Source organism: Cryptosporidium sp. chipmunk genotype I (genome assembly GCF_004936735.1).
Source record: "Cryptosporidium sp. chipmunk genotype I strain 37763 chromosome Unknown contig_25, whole genome shotgun sequence".
Lineage (NCBI taxonomy): Eukaryota > Apicomplexa > Conoidasida > Eucoccidiorida > Cryptosporidiidae > Cryptosporidium > Cryptosporidium sp. chipmunk genotype I.
The window spans coordinates 227,407-239,633 of NW_027125608.1; the positions used below are offsets into that span (position 1 = coordinate 227,407).

At 33.2% G+C, this 12,227-nt stretch overlaps 5 protein-coding genes across 5 annotated transcripts; 3 read left to right on the forward strand and 2 right to left on the reverse strand.

The window, feature by feature from the left end:
- Nucleotides 1-369: 369 nt before the first annotated feature.
- On the forward strand, nucleotides 370-3,966 carry ELE39_002312 (Swi SNf2 RAD26; the record flags this gene model as incomplete). The annotated part of the gene is made up of 1 exon (XM_067345162.1): nucleotides 370-3,966. The coding sequence occupies one exon, from the start codon at nucleotides 370-372 to the stop codon at nucleotides 3,964-3,966; it is 3,597 nt and encodes a 1,198-aa protein (XP_067200698.1).
- Nucleotides 3,967-3,971: 5 nt separating this feature from the next.
- Nucleotides 3,972-5,456, reverse strand: ELE39_002313 (uncharacterized protein; the record flags this gene model as incomplete). Its single annotated transcript, XM_067345163.1, has 1 exon — nucleotides 3,972-5,456. The coding sequence occupies one exon, from the start codon at nucleotides 5,454-5,456 to the stop codon at nucleotides 3,972-3,974; it is 1,485 nt and encodes a 494-aa protein (XP_067200699.1).
- Nucleotides 5,457-5,674: 218 nt separating this feature from the next.
- On the forward strand, nucleotides 5,675-7,270 carry ELE39_002314 (uncharacterized protein; the record flags this gene model as incomplete). Its single annotated transcript, XM_067345164.1, has 1 exon — nucleotides 5,675-7,270. The coding sequence occupies one exon, from the start codon at nucleotides 5,675-5,677 to the stop codon at nucleotides 7,268-7,270; it is 1,596 nt and encodes a 531-aa protein (XP_067200700.1).
- Nucleotides 7,271-7,664: 394 nt separating this feature from the next.
- ELE39_002315 (WD40 repeat) lies at nucleotides 7,665-9,131 on the forward strand (the record flags this gene model as incomplete). The annotated part of the gene is made up of 1 exon (XM_067345165.1): nucleotides 7,665-9,131. The coding sequence occupies one exon, from the start codon at nucleotides 7,665-7,667 to the stop codon at nucleotides 9,129-9,131; it is 1,467 nt and encodes a 488-aa protein (XP_067200701.1).
- Nucleotides 9,132-9,351: 220 nt separating this feature from the next.
- On the reverse strand, nucleotides 9,352-11,943 carry ELE39_002316 (uncharacterized protein; the record flags this gene model as incomplete). Its single annotated transcript, XM_067345166.1, has 1 exon — nucleotides 9,352-11,943. The coding sequence occupies one exon, from the start codon at nucleotides 11,941-11,943 to the stop codon at nucleotides 9,352-9,354; it is 2,592 nt and encodes an 863-aa protein (XP_067200702.1).
- Nucleotides 11,944-12,227: the final 284 nt, after the last annotated feature.

The following is a 12,227-nucleotide window of genomic DNA, read 5'->3' on the forward strand; positions in this document are numbered from 1 at the left end:
TTGAGCTTCTGCACTTTATTAATTAAATTGAGAGATTCTTGGCGACGAATTTTCCTTTTTTTTCTGATCTGCATGTAATCAATGATTTGATTGACTTTTCCTTTAGGCGGTAAAGTTAGATAAATAATATAGGCCTGTTGAATTGCAGGAATTGTCAGAAATCTATTATGGCATAAATTTCCTATAGAAATAAGACAGTTTTACGAATTAATGAACTAATTTGAAGTATATGAACGATATTTTAGTTAATTCTTAGCGGAAAAAACAGAGGAATTTGTGAAAGCTTAATCAAAGTAAAGCTTATATATGCAATTAAAGGTATTATCATATCCAATATATTAGTAGAATTACTTAAATCTTGTATGTTTTATGGATGAATCTACAGCTTATATTAAGCAGGAGTCTGATCAGAACCTAATAAATGGCAATGATCAAGCAGGCTCAAGTGATGTTGAAGAAGAACAAGGGGGATATGAGAAAGAGCAGGAAAAGGACGATGAGGAGACCCAAGGTGATGAAATTGTCTCATTTTTTGAAAATCAAAATATTTTAGATACTTACTTTGATAACTCAGAGGCCCAGGAGCTTCGTGATCTTGGTGTTTCTTTGGTGGATGCAAATGAAGTGAGTAATACCATTTTTGAGCAAATGAAGTCACATTTTAATACGTCAAATAAGTTCTTAAAAAGGAAAAGAACCTCCAGAAAACTTGGAAGTTCCTTTCTTAATAGAGATACTCTTCTTATACCTGAAGAAGAGACTTCTATATCCACATTAATTAAAGCTGAGACAGGTAACGAGAGTATTTCAAGTAAGCAAAGAGAATCAATGCATGAATCTACAAATAATCTTAGAAGCGACACTAGGTCAGAATCTAGGTCTGATTCTGGGCCTGAGCCTATTTCTGAGCATGTTGTTGGAATGGATGCATTAATAGATGAATGCCTTGAAGTAAAGGATGACTTAGACTTGGAAAGGTACAGATCCAGAGTTTTGAAAAGTAGAAACAGAATTAACGAAATATGTGAAAGCTGTGAAAGTGGTAATACAAACAGTATTAGCAGCAATAACTGCGGTGATAGTACTAGTGGTACCAACAGTTCTAGCTATAGCAGCAATGCCAATTCTGAAAGAGGTAGTTTGAGGATAATAAAGATTTCAAGAGAGTCAGAAAACAGTCGGCTATTCATTTGGGACAGGATCTGGAATGCATTGTATCCACATCAGAAGGAGGGAGTGCTCTGGATGTGGGGATTGTATTGCAATAATCATGGAGGAATACTGGCGGATGAAATGGGGTTAGGAAAGTCAATTACTGTGGCTTCATTTATTGCAGCACTATTTATTACATTTAAGCGTAACCAAGAAGCTTTTCTAGATGGTGAAACAGATTTTCTTGCAGTTAAATCTCAATTAAAATCTGAATTTGATCGAAATTCAGAAAAGATTTCTAGATCCACCTTTTCTAGTAATAAGGTACCGAATACTAATATTGAGACAGAATTTATTAAAAAGTTACCAGGTGAATCATCGCCATTCTTAAATGCATTAAACAAAGTTGAATATGAAGAATCCAGTTTCGATACAGACAACTGTAAGATGGTACTTTTGGTACTTCCTGCTACATTAATTTCCCATTGGATTGAAGTGTTTAATAGATGGTATTATCCGATAAGGATCATTCTGTTTCATGGAAAAGGTGAAGGAGAAAGAAGAGCAATGTTTGACAAACTCAGGGAGGTAGAAAAGGTAAGTAAAGAGCTTTTGGTTATCACAACTTATGAAACCTTGAGACGTAATTTAAAAACATTGAGACAAATTAATTGGTTTTACGTCATTCTGGATGAGGGACATAAAATTAGAAATCCAGATTCTGGAATTACTTTGGCAGTAAAATCACTGGGTACATGTAATAGGCTTTTATTATCTGGATCTCCTATACAAAATGATTTAAAGGAACTATGGAGCCTTATAGATTTTGTTTATCCAGGAAAGCTTGGAACATTACCTGTATTTGAACAACAATTTGTAATTCCTATAAAACAAGCGGAGTTAAAGAATGTTGCAAAGGTACAAACAATGAGAGCTTTAAATTGTACTCGGATTCTCCAGGAACTTATTAAAACATGCATATTAAGAAGAAGAAAACATGAATTACAAGACGTCTTAAAGTTACCATCTCAGGCAGAACACGTACTATTTTGTAGCCTAACTCCTGTACAATACGATGTTTACTGTAGTTGTTTAGATCTTCTCCAGGCTAAACAACTGGTCAAGAATAAGATATATGGGATTTCAAAGTATTTTGCTTTATTGAACATTTTGAGAGAAGTATGTAATCATCCAGAACTATTAAAGTTAGTTAGAAGACAAAACAAGAATGGAGAAATAGATTCAGATTTTGATCTTTACGAAGATCAAGAGGATGAGAGTGGCCTAAATGTAGAATTAGGGAGGACTGGAACTTTAAGAAATAGTAGATTTGAAGCTAATTTGGTCCAGAACAGTTTATCTTTAAGAAATATAAATGTGAATGGGAGAGATAGTGGAAAATATCAGGCATTAATGTCAATATTGAGGCTTTGGAGAGACAAGAAAGAACATAGGGTACTTATTTTTACGCAAGGAGTAAGAACTTTGAAGCTTCTCTCTGGTCTTTTGGAGAAGGATCTTGATTTGAGACCAAATAGAGATGTTTTAACTTTGGATGGTTCAACTCCTTTGAGCACTAGATTTTCATTAGTAAAAAGATTTAATCAGGACTCATCTATTTTCTTATTCATTTTGACATCTAGAGTTGGAGGGGTTGGCCTGAATATTATAGGAGCAAACAGAGTAATTTTATATGATCCTTGGTGGAATCCTATGACAGATGTTCAAGCTAAAGAGAGGTGTTGGAGAATAGGACAAAAAAAAGAAGTAATAGTTTATAGACTAATCACTAGAGACACCATAGAAGAGAAGATTTTCCAAAGACAACTATTTAAAGAGTTTATTGCAAAACAGATACTTAAAGATCCAAAAAGTCAGTCAAGCTTAAACTGGACAAATTTTAACGAACTGGTTAAGAAACCTAGAAAACCGAAGAATTATGTTTCTAATCCAAAGCTAGTTTCCAATTATGTAAAGAATATTAGAAATATTTGGGGAGGCAAGACAAGACAAAGAAAGGATGGAAACACATACTCTAGCTACTTTGATGACTTTGATCTCTACGATAATAAAACGGGACATGATGATTTGGACAATTGTAGATCCAATAATTCATGCAAGAAAGAAATAATGAATGACGAATTAAATCTATTTGGAGAGATAACTTTTGACGCTAAATCTGAGCATAACGCTATTATGAGTATTTTAGGAGACAACAATGACGATAATTTGGTTTCCAATAGTATTGGTAGCTCAAACAACGGAAACTGGCCACCAAATTCTCATTTCGGGAAAAACATACACTCGTTCAGCGACTATTTAAGTGATGACCTGGCAGAGGCCACTAATGAAATTATCAAAACTTCAGTTGAGCTAATCAAACAATCAGAAATTGAAAGAAGCAATTATGATTATAGTGTCCCCACGTGGACTGGTAAATCAGGTCAGGCGGGCGCGCCGAGTTCATTTATTTTGCGGAATTTGAAGCGCCAAAGAGTTGTACAGGGAAGAGGCGGTTCAGGTTCTTTAGAAAGAAGTGAAGATTGTAATAGGTACAATACAGGTGGGTGGGACGAGGAATCGATAAGAAGAAGGTTGACAGAGTATTTTTTAAAGAGAGAAGGGCTAGGGATAAGGACGAGCACAGAGGATTTACTGAGCAGTTTTGGGGAGTTGATACCTGATTCAAATCATGGTTTATTTAAGAAGATTTTAAAGCAGATTTGCACGTTAAATAAGTCAAACTGCGGGTCTAGCAAGGAGAACTATTGGGTTTTGAAGAAAAAGGATAATTTGAAGGCATTTTTCATTTAGATCCTTTAAATACCTGTGTGAGTGCTAATTGAGCAATCAGAGTCGAAATATCTAAAAGGGTCATCTTTGACTACTGGCTCATTTTCCCCCGATGAAAATCCAGATTCTTCGGAATTAAGATTTTGGCTGGTAATGATGTTAAAGCTGGAGATTTGTGCTGGCTTTGTTACTTTTCTTTTGTCAATCCAGTTTGTGTTTCTTTCATTTTCTCTATTGCTTATAGTTTCTTTTGAAACATTATTAGCTCTTTGATGATATCTACTAGATTTGGATAGAGGATTAGTAAGGTATTTTTTATTTTCTAAGACTTTTGACAATATATTTGTCCAAAATTCGGCAAGGATTAGATACAACCCGAGCGTAAGCAGTGTGATTGGAATCAGGTTTAGAATCACAAGAAGTATTTTAAATAAGAATGACTTGGAGAGCATGAGTTTACGTCTCTTACCATTTCTATGGCTTAAAGGCAATAGCTTTACTACGGATACAGGAAAGGTAGCTCCACTGTTTTTGTGTCTTTGCACAACTTCCAGTAGATCTGAATTTTCAAACTGTGTGTTTTCGAGCTTTAATCTCCAAAAGCAAATGCTCTCAGAGTTTGATATTTTTGTTTCAGACAGCAAGTCGCCATTTTTAAGTGGATTTTTGTGATTACTTAGTAATATAAGGTTGAAATCTGAGCATTTCTGGCCACTTGGCATTATTGTTCTTACCAGAATCTGATCTTCATTTTCTTGCTGATTTAATTCAAGAATTTCATTGTATCCTATTAGTTCACTTTTAGATTTTGAATCCTCATGTTGGATCAAATTCTCTTCTTCATGATGGTCAGCTCCTTTTGGTTCATTATAGGAAGAAAATGAAAGTTTTGTAATGTATATTGAATGGTTACTGGTAATACTATCTGAAAGACATATTAAAAACGTCTTTTCATTTAGATTGGATATTTCTTGGTTCATTTCAAATACTAAAAAATTCTTATTAATGTTTTTAATTTCTTTAAATTTAGAAAGATTTGTTATAAAACTACTATTTATGTTGGATGAAGAACATAATAAGCCGTAATTTTCACTAATATTGGAGTAATTTTCATTCCATTGTTTAAATACCAAAACTGAATGGTTTCCGTAGAATAAACTGACAACAATTCCTAGTCTCAAGTTCATTTGACCGTCCAGAATTGATATTTCTCTATCTAAAATTTCTATTCTGTCCTGGGTTGCTTCATTGATTGCTTTTCTATTTGCAATCAATTTTTTTGGCTCATTATCTTCCAAACTGTAATTCAATTCTTTTTCTTGATTGAAAAACATTTCATTCAAATGTCTTTCCTTCTTTTTTTTGGTTTCAATATTTTCTAGTAACATATCAAATAACTCACTTATTATTGGCTTTACATCTTTCACAACTTTATCATCACACCTGTAAGAACTTACTTTCAAACTCATGAATATGGTCACTACCAATAAAACAAGAAATTCCTTATCCATTTGTCCATTATTACTCAGTTATCTGCCTTTATTTAATAATAACAAATTAACAATATTAAGAAAAATTATTAAATTAATTAATTTTATCGACAGTTTTTTTTTCTTGTCATTTTTTCCCCGTGTGCATTTGAATGTGGGGTGTGGCGCCATGCATCGGTACCTTAGTGCCGGTATATAAAAATGAATTAAGAAAAAAAAACAATTTTTTTTTGTTCTCAATGACAGAGGAAAATGAAAAGAAAGCTTTTGTTAATAATTTACTAATTCAAATTAATGTTAAAGCATGGTTTTTTTGGATAGTGTATTTTGTTTTGGTGTTCATTATATACTTTTCAGCAGATTATTTATATATATTTAAAAATTCAGTATTTGGAATCATCAAAATTAACTACTTGTTCTACAATTTTAAGTCAAATTTTTTGAAGTTAAAAAAAGAAGGCCGCATAAATAATGTTTTCATTGATATTAAAGGTTTAAGCCAGTATGATCTTGAAATCCTTAAAGAACGTATATTTTCAAAAAGTGGCGATTATTCTAGAGAAATAGCATATATTCATCGAAAGCCTAAATTTGAAAGTGAAAATAACCGAATTCTTCTTAAGGCAACCTTAAGCAATACGCATTTAAACATTGATCTAGATCATATTCAAAATCCTAAAGAAAGCCACTTTGAATCATACTTAGAATCTCTGAATATTAAAGGGCAGCAAAATTCTCGATACTCATACTCAATATTTGTTTCTTTCAAAAGTTGTGGTGGAAGCAGCTCTGAAAATACGATTAATTTGTACAATAGTAAAATTTCATTATTTTGTTTGAATAATGAGATTACCAAAAGTGATTTTTTTATTATTTTGAACGATCTTTTTGATATATGGTTTTTAAGATTTACTGAAAATGAGCCTGAAATCACTAAATATACTTCTCTTCAAATTTCAATGTATAATTTATTTGACTTGGAAATGAACTATGTCAATTTACCAGATTTCAACAGAAGCCAATCATACTTGATTTTTGACAATTTTCTTTCACAAATTAGCCAACTATTATATATGAAAATTAAAATCCAGAACAAATATATTACCAAGGATAGTATAGACTTTCGAGATAATCAAAAAACCTATAATAGGTTAATTCAAAACCTCAATGAAAACGATTATAATTATTTTGACCAAAATACATTAGTATTACCTATTTTTAATCACTTTTCAAACTCGAATGATACTGATAATTACAGCTTTACCAGCACAAACAATAACTTTCTATTCACCCACTCCATTGTCACTCATGATTTGAATTCACTCTTATTCTCGACTATCGCTTGGATTAGTGCAATCAGATTGCTCATCCTTCCTAAGAACTATAAACTTAATTTCAAAAGCAGAATTAATAATGTGAGTTTCAAAAATCACATTATATGGGAAAACCAAAATGTTCTTCTCTCTGATTGGCAGATCTCAGCCATTCAACTTATTCATTCCAATTATATAATCAATAATATTATTTTCAATATTGATAGGTTTTTCTCGACTCTAAGTCTCTACAATAAATTCAGACTCCCAAATCACATATTATACGCCATTAAACATATGAACAAAATTATTCGTAACATTCACATGGTTAGCCATGACTACTTGCCTACTGTTCTACAAAATTCAAATGATTTACTTTTTAATCCAGAGTTTCATAATAGGAAAACCTTCAACTCAGACCTTATCATGGCAGTCTATTCCCCCGTGGCTCTTCCTATTTTATTTATAATTATAATATCCATGTTTAGAATTATTAAACATTCAAAAATGAAATTTGAATAATTCATATTACTTTACTACATGCATTCATTTTTGTCAATTTTAAATACAGACAGGCGCCACAAATGGGCGCCGCCAGAAATTTTTAATTAGTCAGAAAATGATTACTAGTAATACCAGACTTAAGTTAATAATAAGTGAATATATAAAAAAATCAGTTCAGTAGTGATTTAGTTGATTTTTTTGAAAGAATTTTTAGTTGATAAATTGGAGGGAAAAAGGAAAACTATAGCTGGTTTTTTTCTTTTTTTTTTTAAATATACAAGTTTAAATAAAAAAATAATAGATTTGAGAAGGTTAGCTACTCGGATTTTTGTTAGAGTGAGTTGAGAATTACGTACAAAATATAAAAGAAAAAGAGAGGGAAAAAAGAGTTAAATAAATACGATTTTTCAAAATGGAGGAGGTTCAGAAGAGCTCTAGAGTTTGGTGTGATTCCGATGACGAAAATCTTGAGATTGATATTTCTGATAATTTAAAATTAAGAAAATTAAGAAAAGTAGATGGAGAAAAATCAATAGATGGAAGAGAGTATTCAGAAAGACTGAGAGAATTTCACCACAGTAGAGTTTTTAAAACAAAAGGTAATGAATGGATTTACAAAGCGAGAAAAGAGAGATTTGAATCTGCTGAAACTGACAATTTAAGTCAAAGAATTTCAGATAAGGTCGGATCTGACACTTTGGACAACTTTGGAGCTTCTAGTCAAGTGAAGACAGGTAAAATTTACAGATATATTCAAAATTACAAAACAAGTAATAATGGTAAATTTATTAGAAGTGGCCAGCGTCTTATTAGCCAGTCAAAGATTGATATTAAAAGATTAACTAATGCTAATGTACAATCTCCTAGTGGTTGTGTTGTTAAGTCACTTGAGTTCCATAAAGGTCAACATATTGAGAATGGAAATAATGTATCATTGTTATCAGTTAGCGGTTGGGACAAGAAAATTAAGTTATTTAGTGTTGATGGAGTTGAGAATAAATTGATATCATCTTTATTTTTTGATAATTTCCCAATATACGAGTCGAGGTTCACAAGTTCAACTGAAGAAATGATGTTTTTGGGTCCACGTGCAAGAATTGGAGTATTTGACTTATTGGAAGGAAAGATAAACTTTTTGCCTGGAATAGCAGGAAGGAAAGATAAAAGATATTGGAATCTGACAATTCAAAAAAATGAAGGACTTGATAAATCTTACATAGGCTTATCCACGTCTAATGGCACAATTTTAGTTTTGGATGAACAAACCAAACAACTTGTTCGTTCTTTTAAGATGAATGACAGTGTTACTGGCCTAGCTTTTCATCCAATAGAAAATGACCAAATTATATCAGCCAGTAACACTGGTGAGATTTATGTTTGGGATATTAATACTGGAAGATGTAGAGAAAGAATTGTAGATTATGGATCTTTATGTATAACTGGCATCGTTTCATCTTATAAAAGTAAAGTTCAAAAAAGAGCTGTTTCTTCTTTTTATATCATGACTGGCTCTACAACAGGATTTGTTAACATTTATTCATTAGATGATAGTATTCAAAAAAACCAAGATAAGCCTGAAAATCAAAGTAATAATTCTATATTTAAGAGTCCAAAGTTTACTGTTGATAACATATGTACTAGCATTACTAGTATGGCAATACATCCCAGAAATGAAATCGCTGCAATCTCATCAAAGTGGACAAAGGATTCTTTAAAGTTGATTAACTTACACACTGGACATGTGTACAGTAACTGGCCTACAGCAAGAACTCCTTTAAAATATGTAACTTCAATGGATTTTTCAGAATATGGAGGGTATTTAGCAGCAGGTAATGATAAGGGTGATGTATTACTATATAGAATTAATGAATATATATAAATTCTGAGAAAACGAATGAATATACTATTTTCATTAATATTTTGTTATTATTGGATCAAATAAATCATATAAAACACATTCTTAAAGTTTGAAATAGTTATACTTTAATCACTAGTTTTATAATAAACTTAATTATAATATATCAAATCTACTATTTGTTTTTTGGTTGAATTTTGAATTAATTCAAGTAATAATTCTATCAGTATTAAAAGTAAATCTGTCACTTTTCTCCCTGAGTTGATTCATCTAAAGCCACTGTATCTAGCATTATACTGCTTTTACCGGTATTTTCACTGGTGGAAGATAAAATTTGTGTCACTTTTTGAGCTGCTGAAATACTTGTGGAATTTGTATTAGTTGTGCATGCGATATTTTCTGTACTAGTAGCATTTTTGTTTGAAATATTATTATTATTACTACAAACAGAAATTACTGAAGGTTTGTTTACTGTATCCACGTGAGTTGTATTGGATATGAACGTAGCAGTCGGGGTGTTGGGAGCTGTAGGAGCAGTAGACACTGTGGTTAATGTTGAAGGCAATATTACTGGGTTTCCACAACTTGTAACATTTGCTTCAATACTACCCGCCAATTGTGCACCTATCCCAATGGCAGAGCTAACATTTGCAGGAATTGTAGCAGAAGAAACCGGATTGTGAATTGAGCCAGCAGAAGACGACAACGCAGCCGCGTAAAGTAAAGAGGCATTCCTCAATGCATTCTGCTGAAAAGCATCCATCATCATAGTGTGGGGAGTCCCTTGCATTAGAGAAGCGACTGCAGCCGGGTACGCAGAGTGCTGAGCACCTATTGCAATGTGCGGGAACAATATTTGGGCGGGCCCTGCATGTGGATGTGCATGCATTTGACCAGTAACATGAAAGTTGCTGACTGCAGACGTAGACGTATCAAGCAGGTTGATATGATTTCTGCTGGGCGCGAATATATTGGGGAAATGGTGGTTGTTAGGGTGGGTTTGGATGTTGTTCCTGGAGAATTCGGTGGCGATGGGATTGCTTAGAGCAGATGAAACAGTTCCCGGGTTTGCGTGGGGGACGGTGATATTGCCACATTGGTTCTTCAAGTTGTTACATCCGTTGCTGGCTCCGAGTGCTGCAGATTTTCTGAATCTTTGATTACAAATTCCTGCGTGTTCTGGGCCACCCTCGATTGCAGTGGGGGTCTCTGGGGTAGATTTTTCAAACTGTCCGCTGTAGAGGTTGAATGTAAGTACTCCAGGCTTTTTTCTTTTGTGCGCGCCTCTTGCGACAACATTTTGTCTGCAGCCAATAGCAGCTGCTAGAGTTATTTCAATGGTGTATTCTGAGAGATCAGGGATAAAGAAGAAGTAGTATTTTCTAGTTTCACACTCATAATAAGAGACTGCCCATGCGGGTTTCGTTCTATCAAAGTGGATTCCTGTCATTGGGCTTTTGGGTACGCTGGAGAGGGATCTGGTGACATCTCTGAGCCAGTTTAGCTGCCAATCTGGAAGCATTCTGGGTGAGAAGCATGTGACATTTGCTGAGTTATAGTCCCTCTGCAAAAATGGATTATACTCATCTTGGCCATTTTGGTTGAGGGACTTATTGGATTCGTCATTTTTATTGGTTGAGGATGAGTTATTACTGATACCTGTTACATTACTATTGTTGGATATTTCGTTATTACAATTTTCACCGTTTCCTTTGGTAGATTTTAAAATGGTATCATCTTTTTCTGTTGGGACCGTCCAAGAAAGGGAGCCAATTAAGCTGGAGTGAATCCTCATAATCTTATCAAAAGAGGTTTTTCTGTCATTAGAGAGAAAAAGCTCATCTTCATGTGAATTTGTCGAAATGATGTTTCCTCCGATAGTAGAATTAAAGGTATTTGAGCTTGGTTTGCTTTCTTCAGACTTCAGGTGTAAGTATTGTGGGGAGCTCTGCAAGCTCTCAATGTGATTTTCTCCTAAAGCCTCTATGTTTTCTGAACTTTCCTCTTCTTCTCCTGTATTATCCGTCTCATCCTCTTGTGTAATTTCAAACGATCTGGTTTCTACTACTTCACTTATAGACTTCTTTTTTGCACTGCATTCATCCATATTCGAGTTAGTTTCTGTCGCTACTGTCTCAACAACACTGTTTACTGAGTCTATTGAGCATTCTTTTCGTCTCTTCTTTATCGATGCATCATCAGCAATCCCATTTTCAACGCATCCCACGATTTCTATTTTGTCCGTTGAAACGGTATTCTCCTGTTTAGTTCTTTCTGGGGTTGACAAAATTACTTGTACCAAGTTATCACAAGCATTAGTTTTAACTGTCTTTGTTGAATCGTTTGATTTTGGAGAAATGATCGAGTTTGTTGCTAAATTCTTGATGGCTTCCAAATTTTCTTTGAATACTATTTGTGAAACTGAAGTGTTTTCTGTTGCTGGGATTCCATTCTTAGCCCCTGAAATATAAGGAGTATAACCACAACCATATGGATACATTGATGGTACAAATCCTTGGCTTCCCTGGAACAAGTTTGCAAAGTAAAGCTGTAATAATGCTGGGTCATTATATAAAGCAGTATTCATCATTCCGTTGTTGAATGATTGATTTATTCCCTGTTGGAACATAAAAGGAGATACCATTTGTTGGTTTGCGATATGGGATGTGGCTAGAGATGCAATCTGTGCAATATTTGGAGTTTTGATTGATGATGGCGTGGGAGTGTTAGAAGGTGTGGATGAAGGAGTTAAAGTTGTTGATGGGGGAGAAAATGATTGATTCCCTTCATTAAGAGAATTTGGGTGAGAAATTAATATTTTTTGTTGGTTGTACATTAATTAAAAATAAGATGAATTATAAGTTAGCTTGGTTTTATATAATCTTAAAGTTATTCTTAGTATAACATGTATATATTATATATATGTTATAAATTCTGTGTAAATAATTGTTTTAATCTTTAGAAATTAGCCTTACTTTGAAATAATATAGTAATATAAATCAGCTTTACTATATTAATATCTAATATAATTATTATTCTTTTTTATTTTGGCTAATGTCGTCAACACAACAATGTAATTAAAGCCAAAGAGATATTACAAAAACCACTCAAAATTGTTAG